The sequence below is a fragment of the Semicossyphus pulcher genome, unplaced genomic scaffold (genome assembly GCF_022749685.1).
Source record: "Semicossyphus pulcher isolate SPU_LCO1_2020_fin unplaced genomic scaffold, fSemPul1.0.p SCAF_1, whole genome shotgun sequence".
Lineage (NCBI taxonomy): Eukaryota > Metazoa > Chordata > Actinopteri > Labriformes > Labridae > Semicossyphus > Semicossyphus pulcher.
The window spans coordinates 1,902,614-1,922,584 of NW_027211603.1; the positions used below are offsets into that span (position 1 = coordinate 1,902,614).

The 19,971-nt window shown below is 41.8% G+C and overlaps 2 protein-coding genes across 2 annotated transcripts; one reads left to right on the plus strand and one right to left on the minus strand.

Moving 5' to 3' along the window:
• Window positions 1-6,195: 6,195 nt before the first annotated feature.
• Window positions 6,196-12,652, plus strand: LOC138591624 (stathmin-4-like). The gene is made up of 7 exons (XM_069662272.1): window positions 6,196-6,221; window positions 8,121-8,188; window positions 8,336-8,431; window positions 8,821-9,029; window positions 9,622-9,786; window positions 9,906-9,923; window positions 10,782-12,652. Exons 2-7 carry the CDS (start codon window positions 8,176-8,178, stop codon window positions 10,788-10,790), a joined length of 510 nt encoding a protein of 169 aa, XP_069518373.1. The 5' UTR covers window positions 6,196-6,221; window positions 8,121-8,175; the 3' UTR covers window positions 10,791-12,652.
• Window positions 12,653-12,691: 39 nt separating this feature from the next.
• il17a/f1 (interleukin 17a/f1) lies at window positions 12,692-15,154 on the minus strand. Its single transcript, XM_069662482.1, has 3 exons — window positions 15,110-15,154; window positions 13,631-13,830; window positions 12,692-13,494 (listed from the first exon to the last, which is right to left on the minus strand). The coding sequence occupies exons 1-3, from the start codon at window positions 15,140-15,142 to the stop codon at window positions 13,248-13,250; spliced, it is 480 nt and encodes a 159-aa protein (XP_069518583.1). The 5' UTR covers window positions 15,143-15,154; the 3' UTR covers window positions 12,692-13,247.
• Between the last annotated feature and the right edge of the window lie 4,817 nt (window positions 15,155-19,971).

Here is a 19,971-nt window from a genome sequence, read left to right on the forward strand (position 1 = left end):
TCATGTGCCCTGTCTGGGGTTAGCACCCACCCCCGCCGGGCTAGGGTGCACGCTGTACCTCCTCCTAGTCCCCCAGATGGGCAGCAAGAGTCAGCACATCAACAGGGTTATAAAGTGGGCGCCTCCCTTCACCCGTGTGTCGTCAAGTTAGGTCCATGACACCTCAGGGAGGCTCAAATGTTAGCTCTGGCGTCCCAGAGTCATCCCCCTCCATGCCAGCTCCCGTGCTATGAACCCTCTACATCCCACCTCACCCGACAAACCCTAACCTTCCACCATCCCAGTGTCATGGTCGGGGTTACAAGTTAGTGCAAACTATTATCTGTGGAACAACAAGTATGAAAGCAGTTGGACTGCGACCTGTGCAGCACTGCTTCTTCACTCTGCTCACACAGTCTGCTGCTCTGTGAAGGCTGCGGATTCAGAGAACATTTCTGGAGTTTAAATGGGGACAGCTGATTTTGAATCAAGCTTCAGTGGTACATCTGTCCATCTGTCTGTCTGTCCAACTGTCTGTCTGTCTGTCTGTCCTTTTGTCTGTCTGTCCGTCCGTCCAACTGTCCGTCTGTCTGTATCTCAGGTGAGTTTCTGGAAGCCTCCGCCTGCAGCATCAGTGACTCACCTCCGCTGACATTCAGCCCACACTGTTGTCTGTTCTCTCTCGCTCTCCTCCTCTGCCTGCAGCTCGCTCGCCCCTCCCTCACCTTACTCCCTCCCCCTCCCCTCTTCTCCTTCTCTCTCTCTCTTCTCTCTCTCTCTCCTCCTCCTCAGTGGGATGCAGACACGAGCAGAAACAGGAACGCTGAGAGTCACGACGCCTCGCCGACACAAATAAAACACACGACGGCTGGCTGAGAGTCAGTCATGCTGCTCATTCATACTGAGCTGAGCAGGACACACATGAACACGCACACACTAACTGGTTTTAACTGGTTTAAACTGGCAAACTGCTACATCAATGTCAAATTTCTCGCTGCATGTTGTGGCTCAAAGAAAAAAACATACCAAATCTCGGTCTGATAGCTGTGCTCTCTTTTCCCCAAATACTGTAGGCCTACCTGTTAACCTCACTGTGTGGAAAAGATGGGCATTATTTTAATTTACGATAAAATGGTAAAAAATGTAGATGAGGTTTTGAATGTAAACTGATAAAAGAAAACACTGCGGCTGTAGTGATTCTTTTTGCCTTCCTGGGAATCAAAGCAGCGATCTTGCAGGCATAAGTCTGGTTCTGGAGGTCTGCAGAGAGCGATAGAAGAAGTCCACAGATGTACAACAAAGTAAAAAGTACTTCAGTTAAAACTCTACTTAAAGCTCCTGTGAGGAAGATTGATTATTTCTATATAGTTATTGTGATGCCTGAAGCAGCTGGCAGGGGGGCAGGTGTCAGACGAAGCGATTAACTGCACGCTGCCTTTGTTTACATTTTCCAGGGCAAACATTTAAAGTGAGTGATTCATGTGACTGTTACAGAAAGCAGGAGGAGATCTTTTGTTAAAAACACCACTAAAGCATGAACAGGACAAAACCAGCAAAGAGAAAAGAGGCTCGGCTTTGTCCACAGGGGGCGCCAAAATCTACACAAACTGAAAGTTCCTCACAGGAGCTTTAAGGAAAAGTACAGAAGTCTTAACATCAAAGGGATCCGATGGTGTCAGATGATCACCGGGTGAAGAAAGAACAGAGTTTTAGTGGTTTACTTTTCTTGGGAAACAATTTAAATATATTATATCTATTTCTAAAACCGTTATTTAAATCAAACCATGTGAGAAACTTTCTCATGTAACATCTGAAAAGTGAAGAGGTGCCCCCAACAAGCCGTAAAGACTGAGTACACATTACGTTTAATTTATTGTAAGCTAATTACAGGTTTCAATGTAAAATCCTTGTATTTAATGTAACGCGTATGTACAAGTGTTAAGTACTAACAGGAGTAGCTGACCTTTGTTTCATGGTAACCTCCTCTCTCGCTTGTGTTTCCTGTCTGCCTGTTTCTCCTCTATAATAAAGGAGAATTAAAATACATATATAGTACTACGGAAGCCCGAAGCGTTCATACATGTTTCTGTGTTTGTTTGGTGCTTTTGCAGCTCTGGGGATACGAGTTATGATCATCTGACGTTACGGTGGTGCAGCGCTGTTATCTCGAGATAAGTAAGGAGTGAATGAAATGCATGTCCGCTTAGGGCTCCCGTACAGTGCAAAGGATCAAGAACATTAGTAAATGAATGAACTTCATTAATTTCTACCAATATTCAAAGATTACATGGAGACGAGCTGCTTGCTGCAGTCAAATTTAAAATCATTTTACCTTTAACCTTTGACCCCGCTTGCTGAAACATCCTGAAACTCAGGCTGGTAGACAGAAAACATTTACATCCAACAAAATCCCACAGTTAGAGTCCTTGTAAACACACACATGGAAGTTTGTGAAGAAGGACACAAATGTACTAAACCTTTGGTGTCAGGCTGCACGACTGTAAAACGAACAACCTTTGGCTCGTTGTGTGTTTTAGACTCCAGCATGGCCAGTGAAAGGCAGCGCTGCCTGGGAGTCTAAACTCAGGGCACAAAGGTTTTAACCTCATCTGAATGATAAGAGGTGAAGAATGCAGAAAAGGCACGTTATAAATGATGTTTTCTCCGGCGCAAATACACAATTTAAAACGTTTGAACACTATCTCCTTCTTCTGTGACATCATCACACACACACACCTCAGATCGTCTTTACGTCTGTGATCACTCTCACCTCAAACTCAATATCTGACGACATGCCTCCTCCTTTCTTCTACCTCTCCCTTTCTGTCTCTTCGGTCACGTTTTGATGACATCACTGCGTCAAGCTCAGTGCAGTGACCTCATTGTCAGTGACATCATCGTCCGCACTCGGAGATGATGTCAGCTCTTCCCGTTAGTCTGCTGCTGTTTGTCCTCGAAAGAAGCCCGCAGAACCCCAGCATCCCCCCCCTCCACCTCCACCCCCACCCCTCCGTGTTTATCTCACATCTCCAGTCTCGACTCTGGTTCTATGTTATTCTATTTCTATTCTCCTCCTCCTCTTCTCCTCCATCGTAAACAGCTCTGCCCTGCAACAACGCCGCATGCAGCTCTTTGAAAAACATTGTGCTGCAGATGTGTCGCTGTTTCTGCTGAATCCTTAACCTGATGTGACTTCAAAGGCACACACACACACACACACACACACACACACACACACACACACACCCTGACAGTGGAGCTCTGAGAGCTCGCAGCTGATTGGCTGCGGGTGACATCATCAGTTGGGATGTGGAGGTTTCTCTCTCTTCTTGCTGCTGCAGCCTCCCACTCATCTTGCCACCTCCACACACACACACACACACACACACACACACACACACACACACACACACACACACACACACAGAGACATTGCAGTAATATAAAAAACCTAAAATCTGCCTCAATCCCACAAAACCTGCTCAGCAGCATTAGTCTGAAGGTGTGAATCTGGTGCTCACAACGATACAAGAACAAGAGCACACACACACACACACACACACACACACACACACACACACACACTGCAGCTGCATTACATCATCTGGTTGAGTGTGAGGAGGAGAAGAAGAGAAACGGGGTGGGAGAACACTGTGTTCTGCCCTGGTGCATGATGGGAACTGTAGTCTTCTGTCAGTCATGTTCTTCACTCAGAGTGTGTTCACGTTTAATGACACGAAAACAAAGAGGTCACATGATGAATCATCCTTCAGTAAATTAAATCTCCTTCTTTCTTCTTCTTCATTTTCATCTTCTTCTTCTTCCTTTTGTTTTTCTTTAGTTTCTTTCTTCTTCTTCTTCTTCCTTTTATTTTCTTTAGTTTCTTTCTTCTTCTTCTTCTTCTTCTTCTTCTTGTTCTTCTTCTTCATCTTCTTCTTACTGTTATTGTTCCAGCGGCAGCAGCTGTGATTTGACCTCCGACTGTCTTATTATTAATTCTTTACCAAAGTCGTATCTCTTAGTATGAAACTGTTGCAGCCCGGGTTATACTGGTGAAATAGATCAAATATCCCTCCTGTCATCTGCCCTCTCATATATGAAGCTCAGCATCCAATACAAAAACATCCTCTAAGGGCTAATGATATTTTAATTGTTTTTTTTTACTATAATAGAGACTGCAGTTGCCCTTACTTAGTATGCATGAAACTGGGACCTTCTGCTTTCTCAAATTGCACTTTGAACTTTGACCCTCTTAGACATAAGTCCTTAACACTACAGGGTACAAAATGTGAAAAAAACTGCCTTTTACCTTTGAGACGCCTCATGAGAGCTTGACAGAGCTCTGCTGCCGTTACTCTGACGTATGTTGTTATAACTTGATTAAAGATTCTAACGAGCATTATTATATCCAGGGTGGGAACATTACATTTCTGTCATTGTTGATTTTATAGTTCTGTCCTTTTTTCTAAACTACAGAGCACGCTGACTCAGAAAGAGAGACGCCGGCTGCATCCTGACTGTAGGAACAGATTACATGGAATCAAAGGGACACCTGAAGACCTTCGCTATAAAGTCGTGCAGTGAAAAGTAAATGCCGACATAATAAGACCAAAATGTTGTTTTCCATTAACATCACAGCTCTTTTCGTCTCCTATTAACATGATAACTGTGCCTTTGTTCTGCCTCTGAGAGCTGTGAGTGTTTGATGTCTTTGAATGAAAAGGAAAAGCGATAGACGGTCGAGCTGGCTGTCAACCAGAGCTACAGATGGAGGCGTTAATACACAAACCCAGATCTGTGTGTGTGTGTGTGTGCATGTGTGTGCGTGGTGAGTCTTACAGTCAGGATGAGTAACAGTTCATTGTCAGCCTTTTAAATTTAGCGCTGACATTTCCTCTGAAGCACGGCGACCCAACAAACCAGATCCAACCAGATCGTGTTCGACTTCCATCCCCAAGTTTCAGGAGTTTAAGTGTTTTTCACTTTTATAATATTATTATTTTTAAATGCTTTTCTATAGAAGGTGTATGTGTGTGTGTGTTTTCTGATCTCTAATGTGCTCCTCCACGCAGGGGTCAAAGGTGAGGAACAGTGCTGAGTATGTACTGTATATATATATGTATAAATATGTCCCATAGAACTCATTAGTCTTAATGCATCATTATAGTAATGCAGAAATACTACATATATTCTAATATTCTAATATATTAAAGGTGTTATTCTAATATCTTCTGCTCTTGCACAGGCTGATGTGTCGTTAAATCACTTTGAAACATGTTAGTGGAAAATCCTGGAAGATTTTTGAACCTGGGCTTTTTTTTTTTTTTAACCTATTTTCAGGTCATTTAAAATCTGTCCACTAAAAACGTGTTGTTTTATGCCACTGACAGGCTCAGATTGTTGTTCTAAGTGTCTGACATCTTTACATAAAGGATCCCTACAGAGACAATGAAAGAAGAAGATGCTTTTTTTAACCAGAAGCATCCTTTACATCGCTCTCTTCAAAGCCACCAAACTCCATTTAAAAAAAGAATAATTCTGACCTCACAGCACACAGGGGTTGCTGCTCTACTGCTGCTTAGTTTCTTTGTGTTATTGTGCGACTGATGATGTAAATAGTTAGTTTGAATCGAACACAATATTGGTGTATCCCACAAGAACACAAACATCTACCCCTTTGAGGCAGCAGCAGCAGACCAGCAACTAAATTGTTCCTGTGATGTTAAATCACTGGTTTTGTCAATGGAGTCTGGTGGCAATCCTTAAGACTTATACTGGAGCCATAACAGCCCCTTTCTTTTGGGTTAATTCCAACACGTTTGTACCTATGTGATGTTTAAATAGTGCTTCAGTTCAGTCTTGTAGAAGCTTTTTCATCAGATTTATCTACAGTGTTTTCTCAGCTTCATCAGAGCTCATCAGAGCGTCAGATTCTCTGTAAGATGAAAAACATGTTTGTCCAGAAGAAGCCGTCTGATTCTGCTGAAGAGCTCTCTGTCAGCGATGAGGAGGATTCCTCTGAAATAAACCCTTCACTGCTCTCAACCCCCACCTCCTCCTCCCCATCTCCTCCTACACCTCCTCCCCCTCACTCTGCCCTGCTGGACCAATCACAGCCCAGTATTCCTGCTGGCCAATCAGATGGCCCGTGGGTGATGTCATGCAGCAGGCTGCTGTTTGGTGCTGATGCTGCTGAGCTGCAGATCTTCAGTCTGAACAGAGAGACCGAGCATCACTGCAGGGTGAGTACAAAGACACATTTCATCTAATATCCACATGTCTTCATGTGTTTGTGATTTTTTAAGAGATTCTTTTCTGCATGTTTGCTGCTCAGAAACCAACAGCCTCGTTTAGACAGACGTGTTAAACGCAGGTTTCACTCATCTGAGAGTACTTTCTTCTTTCCTTCTTTAATATTCTGCAGTTTTTCTTCGTCTTTTCTTTCTTTCTGTCTCTCCTGCATGTTTCCTGCATCTTTTTTCTTTTTTTCCTTTTCTGACTGGTTTTGTGTTTGAGCTGCGTGCTCCACTCGCTCCTCTCTGCAGAAGGTGATGCGCTTACTGGCAACAATGACATCATCGCTTAGTCCCTGCACACACACACACACACACACACACACACACACACACACACACACACACATAGATGCAGGCACATGCATAGAGCTTGTGTTTGCATTTGCCCCCAAATTATAAACAATTGAAAAATAAATTAAAATGTTAAAACAGATTCATATTTTTTAGGGGTTTTGCAGCACATATGATCTGTTTCTGTTACAAAGTGAAGATTTGCAGCTCTGTTTGTCATCTGATTCTATGATTGTTCAGAAATAGTGCAAGGAATCAGTTTGTAAAGACTTTTAACAATGCAAAGATTACTGTGAAACAAGCTTGATCGATGATGGAAGCTGCAGATTAAGAGTTTTTGCACAACCGCAGTTTGTGTTATTTCAGGTGAAAGCGTCTGTGAATTTCCATCCTTTTCTGCACTGAATGAGTTTGCAAACTGATTTGATGCATTTTGGGGGAAACGTTGAGACAGAAGCTGCTGCTGAGTTCCTCCTGAGTTCACTCTGAGTGTCGGTGCAGCAGCTGGATGATGTGTATCATCAGGAGGCTGATTCATGCTCTGAATCTCTGAGTTAAAAGTCCTGCAGCGCGTCATGTCCCGGTGTTTGTTGCTCTCTTCCCTCTTCACACTTTAGATGAATTATTTTAATCTCTTGGAGTCACAGCTGCTGAATCAGAAACAGCACAGACTCATATTTGTACGAATGACTCAAGAATCAAGACAGAAAAAGAAACAATTTGACGTTAAACCTGAAACATTTGTCGTGTTTTAGACTTTTAAAGGAAAACTGCAAAGTGATTTTAAACTCCAGCTGATGATGATCTCATGTTTATGGTGCTCGGAGCGTTTCATATTTCTGCTCTCGTTAGATTCTCCAGTTTTCCAAACAGACCCTCAAAGACGCTGACTTTGCTTTGTGCACTTTGGTTCCCTGAGTTTAGCTTGACAGGCACAGGCAGAAGAATTCAACTTGGATAAAACTGAGATCCTTCTCTTTGGTTCTGATCAGTTGCAGCCTTTTCAGTCCACTCTTTGTTCCCTGTTGATTTATGTTGACTAAAACATCGGGAACACGGGTGTGATCTTTGACACACTAACAAGGTCATCTAGGCATGCTTCTACCACCTGAGGAAAAGCTGCTGATGAGCTTTAATGACACTCGAGCATCATTCATACTTTCAATTCTTCAAGGTTTAACTGTTGAATGATCTTTTAACAGATACAAATGAAAGAGCAATAAAAAAGACAAGAAGCAGCATTTGATCCTTTTTGTTTCCTTCGTGGTTTTTGGGTCATTGCTGTTTAAGTTTTACTTGTTATGTGTGCCTGTTGTGTGTGCTAGCATAAGGTCATTTGAAACTTGATGAATGCTTTGGTAGTTCTTAAAGGTGTATACCTCCCTGCACAAGCTGCTTCACCTCCTGCAGAAGAAGTAGTTTAATAATGTCGTTGCCTGAGAAGCTTTACCCAGGGCACAAATAACCCTCATGTATGTTTCAGTGTTTCCTCTGCAGGTTATCAGAGGGTAGTTCTTTTATTAACTTTAATGTGAATGCTGTGTCTCGTTTCAGGAACAGTCTCTACCTCACCACAGTGTCTTTGACAGAAAACAGCAGCAGCAGCAGGATGACTCTAGCAGGTAAAACTTCAGTGATTACTAATGTCCTAATTGTTTTTTCTCACTGATTGTTTCTACGTAATGAAATGTGTTGGCTCAGTTTTTCATTTTGCCTCTCTCTCTCTCTCTGTCTCTCTCTCTCTCTCTCTCTCTCTCTGAATGTTCCAGCATACAGAGAGAAGATGCGAGAGCTCCCCCTGGTGTCTCTCTTCTGCTCCTGCATCCTCCCTGAACTCAGAGAGACCAGCGCCGACAAGAAGGAAGGTCAGCAGCTCTCTTTAACTCATGGAGGGAAACTAAATCTGAACAGGGCTTTTCACAGAATGTACACATGCTGCTGGAGGAAGTATTCAGATCATTTAGGAGTTCATTGTGGCGGAGCTAATTTTAAACTACTTTCTATAAGACTGCAACTGATGATTATTTAATTGTGGATCTGCTGATTATTTTCTCCATTTATCGATGGATTGTTTGGTTTGATAAACAACTCTGAAAATAGTGAGAAGTAATAAGAAACCTCAAATTATTCAAATAATTTAAAGGAAAAGCAGCAACTCTTCACACGTGAGAAGCTGGACTAACTAAAGCTTTCAGATAAATGTACTGCTGTAGAAATAAACTGTAAAATTCATTGGCTATTGTTCTTCCTCCAGCCGGCGTAGTGGACTTGAACCTCTGCAACATCCGGGACATGGAGGTGATTGAGCTGAGCAAGCGGGCAAGCGGCCAGGCCTTCGAGGTCATCCTGAAGCCGCCGACCTTCGATGGCGGCCCTGAGCTGAGGGCAACCACGCCGCCTCGCCAGAAACCCTCCCTGGAAGAGATCCAGAAGAAACTGGACGCCGCCCAGGAGAGGAGGAAGGTGTGTGGGCGATGGGAGGGGATTTAATAACAGTTAGGAGTCAACAGATTTTTGATTGCTATTCGAAGGGAACTCCAGATGATCAGCACTAAACACAAAATAACCAAAGTATTGGATACACTGAACTTCATGATTGTAAGGTATCATCAAAGTCAGTCGGCTTATTCCTCTGCTGTATGAGAATGTCTGTACAACATTTCATGGTCATCCATCCAACAGTTGTTGTGATATTTTAGCCTGTACTAAAGTCAACAAAAACGTAGTGGCCCCAGAATTGAACCCTGAAGAACCCCAAGTTATTTTGCAGTATTAATAAATGATATTTATTGATTGAGCTACCAGTTGCCTTTCTAACAATTCAAGCAAATGAGGCAACGGCACACTGCTTTGGCCATATTTATGCCAAAGAACATTATGTCTGCCACCTAGCTTAGACTGTTCCTGTGGTGCAACACTATTCAGACATTGATTTGGAAACAACACTAAACATCTAGTTTTTATGCTCATCGGATTCTGTTGGACAATTAGGAACACAAAAAACATGCAAACTCAGGTAGAACTCACTGTAAATTCTCCCTCTGTCTCCCTCTAGTGTCAGGAGGCGGAGCTGCTGAAGCACCTCGCAGAGAGGCGGGAGCACGAGCGTGAAGTCGCTCAGAAAGCTCTGACCAAAGAGCGTCAGGAGCACCGTGCCGACGCCGTCAAGGAGCAGAGGCAGATGCACCTGAACGCCTCGCAGGAGAGGCTGCAGGAGGAGGTGAGGATTCATTCTAATTTTTTATTTCTAGGTTTTATTGCTGACTTTACTGAGATGCTTCAGATTCTGTTTAATGGAAATGAATCGCTAACAGGAGATGTGATGTTTGTGTCTTTCAGGACAAGCACAGTGTGGAGGTGAGGACAAGCTGGAGGAGGAGGAGGAGGAGGGGATTCTGGGTAGTTGTACTGAAAGACAACATGAAGATGGTGGTGTTATAACAAAATCGACTGGGGTTAACTAAAAATACTTCATGGACAATTACTGTTAAAGTATAATCTCAGACTAAAGAATTGTTGGGCAGGTTTTTCCCAAGAAAAAGTGCCACCACTTAGCTCCCCTTAAAATCACATCTTCTTAGGCCTCACTGTGACTCTTTCAACACATATAAGCATCATCATAGTCAAAGTTCTCTATAAATATGTTTAAAATAACGCTCAAAATAGGTCTCTGACAAGAATGTGGAGCACAGTTTGTTCTCTGGTGAACTCCAGAATTTACCTTTAAATAACCAAGAATGTAAATACACTACGTGGTCATAGCATGTGGATTCCAGTGGTTATTGCAACCATATTTAATGGCTGATGTGATTTCAGCAGAATTTTCTTCATGTGCTGCTGGAACTACTTACACTCTCCTAGTTTCAGTCGGTCCCCCAGATGTTGATTTTGAATGCAAGGATTTCCGCAGCTTTGATCAGTAAAGGTGTTTCTCTTATTCATTGCCACCATGATGGACATTAAGATTATCCCTCACTGGATCCTAGAAATTTGGTATTTCCCAAGAAACAGGAAGTACTAGTGTACTCCCAAAACTTTTTGCCATATAGTTTAACCACAAAATGTTGGGTAGTTTCAACCTTTCTGCCAACTGTGACTAAAGTCACATTTGAAGTTGCAAATCTTTGTCTGAAGAGAGGCTGTACCTTTTCCTGAATGTAAGAGTTAGCGTGTATTATGAATGTACTAACTCCTCCCCCTGTCTTCTGCTTTCAGGTGTCTTGATGGCCTGATCACAACACAAGCTGAACTTTATTTGGAAGCCATTTTGGAGGGCTGACGAGTGCCGTAAACCAGGTACTGCCCTGACTTGGAGATTGACACGAAGAGACTCGAGTGAGAGAAGAAGACAAGGAGGAGGACAGTGGACGAGTGCGACTATTCGACCTCCTCTGTACAACCAGGACTCTTCTTTACGAGATAAACTCTTTATCATGAGAAAAACTGAAGCTGACGCTGTGGATTCAGTCACCAATAGATGGTTCACAGGGGTTTTACTGTGCTTTGTTGCCATGCCAAGAGTGCCATTGTGTTCATGTATGAGTGATTATGTACGCATCAAGGATTCAACATCTTCTCAAGTCTGAAAAGATGTACCCAACCTTACCAAATAGAACTGGATCTGAACGCAAAGGAAGCATTACTGAAAGGAACTACGTTTGTTTTAACTTCTACTTCCAAGTCAAGTGAGAAAAAAATGCTCTGGTCGGTCTCCGCCTGCCAAGAGAGTTGAAAATGGGGTAGTCTCTCCTACCTGGAGCTAATCTGAGTCGAATGGCTTCATCTGCTGGACAGTTTGGATCATTGCATCGACTGTAAAACAACAAAGGTCTGATCTGCAACATGTGGTTGTTTCGACATCAAGTGTAAGCTGTGGAAGGTACAGCAAAACCAGCAAGTGCCACATTGTCACAGAGCTGTGGTCAAGACCGTGCAAGCCAAGTCAGTTGATGATCGAGCCCGAGCACAGATCAAGACCAAGACAAGACCAATACCAGGGAAGGACACAAAAGACTGTTATGGGTGAGATTGGGTCTGGGTTTGAGACTAGTTTGAGATAAACATGCAGAAGGGTCAAAACATCCATGAGACCCAGGACAGGTTTGGTTTAAAACACCTAACAAAGACACGTTTGGGTCAAAACCCACGCTGAGATAGGCCCAGGTCACAAGTCAGACTAAGAACCCAAAAAGTCGGATCCAGGTCAAAACATAAAAGATGCAGAGACAAGTTCAATTCAAAACACTTACAAAACGGAGACAATTCAGAGTAGAAAATGTCGATGACACAGGAAGGAGTTTAAGTCAACACCCAGAGGAACTTCTGCTAGAAATGTTCGACAAACCAAGACCAACTTAAATCAGATACTACAATAAGGTCACCACAGGATCCAATTAAGTCAGCCAAGTGCGGTGGAAATCATCAACCAAATTGAAACGTGTTGTAGTTTCAGAAGACTGACAGAGCGGAGTCGTAACATAGATAACATACAGACAAGTTCAAGTGAAACAAAGATAATAGCGAGGCCTGTCTGGGTCAAAATCGATCGAGTCAGGTAACGGGAAATTCTAAAAACACTCAACGAAACTCAACTTGTGTGCTACATTTCTGCTTTCATAACCCAGATATGTTGTTTTACAGATTCAAAATGTGGTTTTGTCACATATTTCTGGATACCATAATTACAGTTAGCATGCTAGCATCGATGCTACCATTTGCAATTACATGTCTGTATTTCCTTCCTGTGTAAACTGGATGAGAGGACAAAGGCACAATGAGAGTCCTGCTGCATGTTCGTAAGATGATAGCCAGTGAGGCTTTTGCTATGCTATATAAACAGCAAACAGCTAGCCAGCTAGCTAATGGGGCTAACATTAGCTTAATCACAGGATACTTACATGACCCACAAACATAATACCATGAATGAATTGTACTGATGAAGAACTGACTGTGTACGTTGTTTACAGCTGTTTGTGTGTGTCAGTGTGTTTCCCTGGCAACGTCGATGTAAAGGAGTCAGGGTGATGACGATGATGTACAGAAATCACATTATATTTTAAATTCAAGAATAAAACAATGACACTTTACTTCCTTGTTCAGTTTGTTTATTGAGTCAACACCACATACAGCCTCTTAACGATAAATATATTAGAATTCATATCAACAATAAATACTGTCAAATCATGACACTTAAAATTAATTTAAATAAGCAAAACCATAAATAAATTCCCAAAATAAATATAACTTTTCTGATCGCCATTTCAAGACCAATAAAAAATGTCTCAAAGCAAAAAATTAAATAAATACTGAAAAAATTAATTTGACATCCAGGAGATCACAGAGCAGCATGCTACATAAATAAATTCAAACGTTCAGTTGTGCAAAACATTTAGTAAGATATAGTACGAACCAACGTATGAGGGTGTTTTAATGTATTGCCTTTATGTTTAATTAGTTTCTATGCCAATGACTTATTGTTATACACTCCTAAATCATAAAATCCCATTCCACACTTTATTTTGATGGGGCTGGTTATGCTTCCTCTAACACAATTTTGACTTTAAGTTATTATTAAATTTTTCCTTTTAATATATTTTTTTGTTTTGGGCACAACTGGTCTTCCGTACAAATCTGCTGTTTGTGTCAGACTGACCCAGCAGCTGGTCCGCTCTCTGCTGCTCTTCACTGTTGGTGTTTGACGACGGGTCGGACGCAGGTGCAGCCCACAGCGATGAGGCGTGTCTCCAGACGGTAGTGGTAGTTGTCCCCTCCCCCCACAGACCTGACGCGGCGCAGCAGCAGCACCTGGTGCATGATGGGTTTAGACTCCAGACTCAGGTCCTCCTGACCCTCGGAGTCCAGACAGCCTTGCAGCAAACAGCGAGCCTCCGACAGCATGGGTGGGAACAGAGATTCATCATGGGTGACGCTGAGGACGGCGAGAGAGAAGGGACAAAAACTATTAATATCACTTTATCAGTTCATCCTACAATTAAAGGACCATACCACAGTTTATTTTCATTTTAGCTCTGTCTGTGTTTAAGTGTGCATGTGTGTTTCCGTACTTGTAAGTCCAGGGGGAGATGGAGGCGTTCTGCAGTGGCCTGACGTTTTTGGTAGGGCCGAATGTGTCGGGGTCGAGCTGCAGATGGACCGTTTGTGATCCTTCAGAGGACTTCTTGTGTGTCTTTGCTGAGCGTTTTGACACGGCTGCTGCCTCTGACGTGATCAACATCATCATCATCATTGCTGCCACACAGACCACCTGAGGAAGGGGAGAAGAAAAAACCTTAAGTCTCATACGTGTATATGTGTAAAAATTTTAAAGTACACAAAAGTGAAATTAAAAGTGTACAGAAGACTATGAGGGCCGGGTTTAAGCCCTAAGTCTCATTTCCACTTGATTCTTATACATTTATATTTGGTACATTTGAATTACAATTCAAAAAATCAAACTGTGGCATATTGAATTTTCAGATGTGAAAAGTAAGAAACATGTAAAACATATTATTTAGCCTTTATTCAGACGGGTAATCTGTTTGAGACCCGTGGTCTCATTTTCAAGAGAGACCTGCACATGTAAGAAAGGCACATATAAAGTGTCAAGTATTATGTTTGTTTGTCAATTTGTTTTTGTGTGAGCCAAAAAATGTATAGTACAGAAAATGTTGCCTGAAAACAAGTGAAATAATAAATTACCAGCATAATTTTACTGGTTTAAGTTGAGTTAAGTTTTAAGATTCTGGTTTAACCAATTTAGTTAAATATACAATAAAAGTAAAAATACAAAAATATGATTCACAAAATAAACGACTCAATGTTTACAATATTGTCTAGATTTAAATGGATTGTTTATAGATTGAAAGTAGAATATCCTTCTATCCCATGTTCGGCCTGTTAAAAGGAAGTTTTTCTGCCAATGTGCCGAATGTTGCTAAGTGCTGCTCATGGTGATTCATGTTGGGTCTCTCTTTAAATAACAGGACAAAGAGTCGGTCTAGACCTGCTCTTTCTGTAAAGTGTCTCGAGATAACTCTGGTTATGATTTGGCGCTATACAAATAAAATTTGATTGATTGATTGATTGAATATTATCAAAAAATGGATTGATAACGAAATGCATTTAAATGTTTTTTAATTTATTTATTTATTTATTTATTGTATGTTCTCCCGTTGCTTTCACCTCTAATGACCGTATGTTTGTTTTATTCTCTCTAACATGCAAAAACGTCCAAAACATACTTTAAATAAATTAATTTGACAAACTGAAGAAAATGATATGATAAACAGCTTTCAAAGGGTTTAATGCACAGGGAATGTATGGAAGCCCAAAGTGGTCGAATTTGGTTCAATAAATAAGAAATAAATAATGTAATTAATTCAGAATGTCTAATTCTATTGAAGATTGAACCCTTTAAGCCTCCGTACGAGATTAAATTATGCTCTAAAAGCTCCAGATTTTATTCTGAATCATAATTTGTTTGCACAGATTTAAATAAGTTAAATAAAATTAAATCTTCACTGGAAGGATTGAGCTGCTCTTACCGTCACTTTGGAGAAGTTTGATGTAGAAAACATGCTGATAGTTTGGTGCTCAGAGTGTCCTCCTTGTCCTTCTTGGTTCGTCTTAAGGTAGATCTCTCTCTTCAGGGTCCTCAGGCTCTGCTTGAGGTTCAGGTAACAGGTTATAGCGTGGAGTTCAGATGTTTCTCGTCTGCTGGAGTTCAGATTTGATCTGTGTCCTCAGTTTCAGAAGATCTTCCTCTGGTGTTCTGCTGGATGTCGGGTTATCTTCTGATATTTATCCTGATCGGCGTCAGAGTCAGCGCTGCCACCGCTGCCGCCGGACTTCCTCTGATGATGTCACCATCTTTCCTGTCTTCCTTTCTTTCTCTCTCCGTGTGTCTTTGATCCTCCTCTCGAAACCACACGGACCAGAGTGCATGACGAGGCCTGATGCTCGACCCACTTTCACAGCCGATGTCGAGGTTCAGGTATTCTGCAACGCAAAAGTTGCAGCAGATTTTCTAGGTCATCTTTTTATCTACAGCATCAAGGCTGCACCTTAAACGCTCTGTAAATGTGCACATTAACAATATTATGAATCTTGCAAACATCATCAGTAAACTCTAACAGTCAACTCTGCTACACGGGGTCGTCCTCATTCTGTAACTTATTTTTTTCCTTGTTTGTTCGAATCGATAGAAATCTGCAGGTGATGACATTTAGAGCAAGAGTTCTTACATGTTTGTGTGTACAGTTTGTGTCCAACTCTGTTTCTACAGGACAAAGCCCCTTTGCAAAATGTAGCTGCATAAAGAAATGTTTTTGTTCCAGCTTGGTTTGCAATTTGAAGTAAACCCCATCCAGTACCTGAAGGATGAACTAGAGTAGAAATGATGGATCAACATGAAGTTAGAAGGCAACTATTTTAATCATCTTCTTTGTGTTTCAACAAAACATCTCACAGTTCCAGAGTTTAAAGACAAGAATCTGGTGCTTTTCTTTCTCATACATGAGAGTAAACTTGATATTTTTGGCTGATGGACTTTTGCTTTGATAAGTAGTTTCAGCCTACGAGTTTTAAAATGTCGCATTTGGCTTTTTGGAAATTATAATCAACTATTTTTATTTGTTCTGACACTAAATTGACAAAAGAAAATCTCAGCGACATTACAACAATTTTAAGGCCTCGATTTTGTCCGTTGCCATTTTTTTGGGGAAATGGAAGTTAATCCTATAGCGACATGTTTGATTCCAGTGAATAGTTTCCAGAGAGAAATATGCTGCCCTCACTCAAAGAACATTTTTCCAGAGGAGGAGAGAGTACTGATGAAGAGCTTTGACACATGATGCAATTAGCATCACCTTTCAATTCAATATTAGCAAGATCAGAGAGCTGGTTGTGGATCACCCGAGGAGCAGGAGGCCCCCTGTCCTGGTGTCATCCAGTGAGAGGAAGTGAAAAGGGTCAAGTCATACAAGTACCATCTAAATCAATAAGAATTGAATTGGAGCAACAATATGAAGCATTATGCTGTCACAGCGAAGCTGACCTTTCATCTTTTTCGTATAAAATGTCATCACTTCATCGTTTTAAACCTTTTAGAAATGTGTGTGAAATTTTGTCATAATTAGCGTATGAATGTTTGAGTTATGGCCACAAACGTGTTTTGTGAGGCACAGTGACCTTGACCTTTGACCACCAAAATCTACTCACTTCATCCTTGAGTCCAAGTTGACATTTGTGCCAAATTTGAAGAAATTCCTTCAAGGCATTCCTAAGATATCGTGTTCACAAGAATGGGATGGACGTGAGATCAGAATGACCTTTGACCTTTGACCACCGAAATCTAATTAAATCATTTTTTAGTCCAGGAGGACATTTGTGCCAAATTTGATCATAATTAGCGTGGGAATTCTGGAGTTATAAACAGAAAGGTTTTTTGGGAAATCACAGTGACCTTGACCTTTGACCTTGACCACCAAAATGTAAACAGTTCATCCTTGTCTCCAAGTGGATAATTGTGCCAAATTAGAAGAAATTCCCTCAAGGCGTTCCTAAGAAATCGCATTCACAAGAATAGAAAGGACATGAGGTTGCAGTGACCTTGACCTTTGACCTCAAAAATCTAATCAAATCATCCTTAAGTCCAAGAGGACATTTGTGCCAAATTTGAAGAAATTCCCTCAAGGCGTTTCTGAGATATCGTGTTCACAAGAATGTAACGGACGGACGGACAACCCGAACACATGCCTCCAGCCTCGGCTGTCGCCTGCACAGAGGCATTAATATCCTTATACAACCAGTGGTGGTGCCCCCTGCTGGCCATTAGAAAGAATGCAGGTTTGAGGCATTATACAACATACAATATTTTCTAATCTTTCAGGTTCCTAAGTGACATTTAAATCCTGACTTGAAACACATTTCTACTCCTTGGCTTTTTCTGTTGGTATTATAGTGTTATATTTATTTATTTGGTATTCAGGCTTTTTTAAATTGTATTACTTGACTTTGCTTATTATTAATAGTAAAGCAGTTTGTGAAGTACATTTGCATTGGTTTATCGAGGGATTTTTAAAAGGCCAAGATGACCAAAAAGAAGAAATTTAGATTAATACACAGATTGTATCTTCATAGTGAAGGAAAGTGTGAGGTGAGCAGGGGCGGAGGTGAGCAGGCCTTCAAATGGTGTGAGTCACATCCTGACATCACAGCTGCTTTAATGTCTGATGCAACAGGAGAAACTTCTCAACATGACGATATTCTGGTCACTTCCTTTGGCCCCTGGTCACTCTGGGCCCCTGAATCACTCAGCGTCACCCTCCTCTCCCTTTCTCCACCTCTGCTGAAGTGTTTGTACATCTGCTGATTTGCCTCTGCAGCCTCACTCATGCTGCAGGAAGCGAGCACGCTGCTGAGCCTGACCTGGTTTACGGTCGTGTTGTGACTCAGGTCGGTCCGGTCTGCAGCAGCATCACTTACACGTCTGCTCCATGTGATTTGTTTCAGCCCACGCTGCCAGCTCACTTCTGACCTGGTTTGATTTAGGGGTCGATGCTTATCAGTGATCTGAGAGACTTCCTGCATCAGTTTGCAGCCTCTAGAATCTTTACAATGCTCGTTTTGTCCCACCAACAGTCAAACCCTTTCTATTATTACCGAAGATATACTGCATGTAGGAGGTAAAGGGTGCAACATTTTCCCTTTGAGATGTACCTCAAATTTGCACTTAAGTACAGTACTAGAGTAAGCTCACAGTGCATGCAGAGAAAGAAGGCTTGTCCCTTAACCATCTCCACCAGAGTCATTCTGTTAAACATCTTTGGCTGCTTATAAAGTTGGTTGCAAGTAGATCACAGATGAAGGTGAAACAGGTGACCCCAAGCTTCAAAAATATGACTTAGAACGCCTTAAAAGTTCCGGGACATTCAGGCTCAGATATTTTCCAGATTTGCCTAACACACACGTCCCTCGCAGCATGAGAATGTGAGTGCCAGATCACAATCTATCGCTATCACTGGTTTTGTTTAGGTGAGGGGGGATGCGTAGGAGTAGGGGGAGATATGATTCTGAGTTAATATCACTACATGTGTGGTGATGTATTTGCAGAATAAACGTTAGACTGTAAACGTAACTTAACGTAAATGACGTCATCACCCCGCCCACTGGCGGTGTAAATGTTGCAGACTTTTGGGAATTTAATTGTTTGCTATATACAAACCAGCGACTTCAAATCGTCGATACTCGCACCGATGAATCAACCCTGGCCTGCAGCCAAGAATCATCGTTGATGCAAGCGCACTTTGCAGTACAGGCCCGATATCTCTTCTATTGTTATTTTAGGTTGCAATTGTTACTGTTGAAAATTAGGTAATGCAGGTAAACTTTACTCATTTCTATTAATTCACTTGCTGACTGATATACTTTTAGTGTCATTTACACAATTTGCATGATTGTTATTTACTACCCTCAAAAATCCTTTTTGACAGTGCAGGGGGCGGGCAGGAAAAGTCCGGGCGAACAGTTTCAGACATTTGCGTTCTCACATACACCTCACCGGGTAATGTTACCTTATGTAACCCTCTGGACGGCCATTTTCCTCTGACGTCATGCTCAGGGTGGGAAGCTCAAATGTTGTCCCACTACCTCCAAGGTTTGCAAATCATACACATGAAGGAAATCTGATGAATCATTATCATTTCACAGCTTGTTGTTTGATCAGCAACTGGAGAGAAAATGCCTGATGCCAACTGACAAAGCGGCCGTGTTTTACCACTCAGGATACAGAGCATGTTGGAGGTAACGTAAATGAAAATACGAGCACGAGGTAGAATACTCGAGAAATGACGACATGCTCTTTTCCGTCTAGACGTCCCAACACATTTTACCCCCGAAAAAATGTCGTGCAAAAACTTCCAGCAGAAAAAACCCCACACTCCATGATATAAAAGGGGGTCACAATAATTTCCGTAAGAAGAGACCGCAGGAGTTTGCTGTGGTTCATACGTACGTGATCACAGTCAGATTTAATAATGGGAGTAGTGTGTCACACTCTCGGCGAGGTGTGGTCTGTTTGATCAGGGAGGTGTTCTTTCTAGGACTCTTACTGCGGCGGTGACTGGAAGCACCTTGTCACAAAGAGGTGAACCTGAAGCTGCAGCAGGGGGTTTCTGAACAAACCAGAGTCTCTGTTGTGGTCAGATCGACCACAGACTCTCTAACTGACAGCAGAGGAAGTATTGGGAAGCTTGTACCACCACTGGTTGATGGTTAAACTGCTGCTCGTAATGTTCCCTCATAATGTTCTCTGACTTTATGTACAATCACCTTATGTTCAGACACACATGCTTTGTTAATAATTGAGTTTAACTTTCCCATTTGTTTTTACTTTTGCTAACTTTTT

Bases quoted from the DNA above. Each gene is read 5' to 3' on its own strand.
- LOC138591624 (XM_069662272.1), top strand. The intron at 8,432-8,820 runs GTCAGCAGCTCT...TTCTTCCTCCAG, and splicing joins CAGCGCCGACAAGAAGGAAG to CCGGCGTAGTGGACTTGAAC. The intron at 9,030-9,621 runs GTGTGTGGGCGA...GTCTCCCTCTAG, and splicing joins CCGCCCAGGAGAGGAGGAAG to TGTCAGGAGGCGGAGCTGCT.
- il17a/f1 (XM_069662482.1), bottom strand. From the start codon at position 15,142: ATGTTTTCTACATCAAACTTCTCCAAAGTGACG. The intron at 13,831-15,109 runs GTAAGAGCAGCT...CCCCTTCCTCAG, and splicing joins CAAACTTCTCCAAAGTGACG to GTGGTCTGTGTGGCAGCAAT. The intron at 13,495-13,630 runs GTACGGAAACAC...CGCCGTCCTCAG, and splicing joins ATCTCCCCCTGGACTTACAA to CGTCACCCATGATGAATCTC.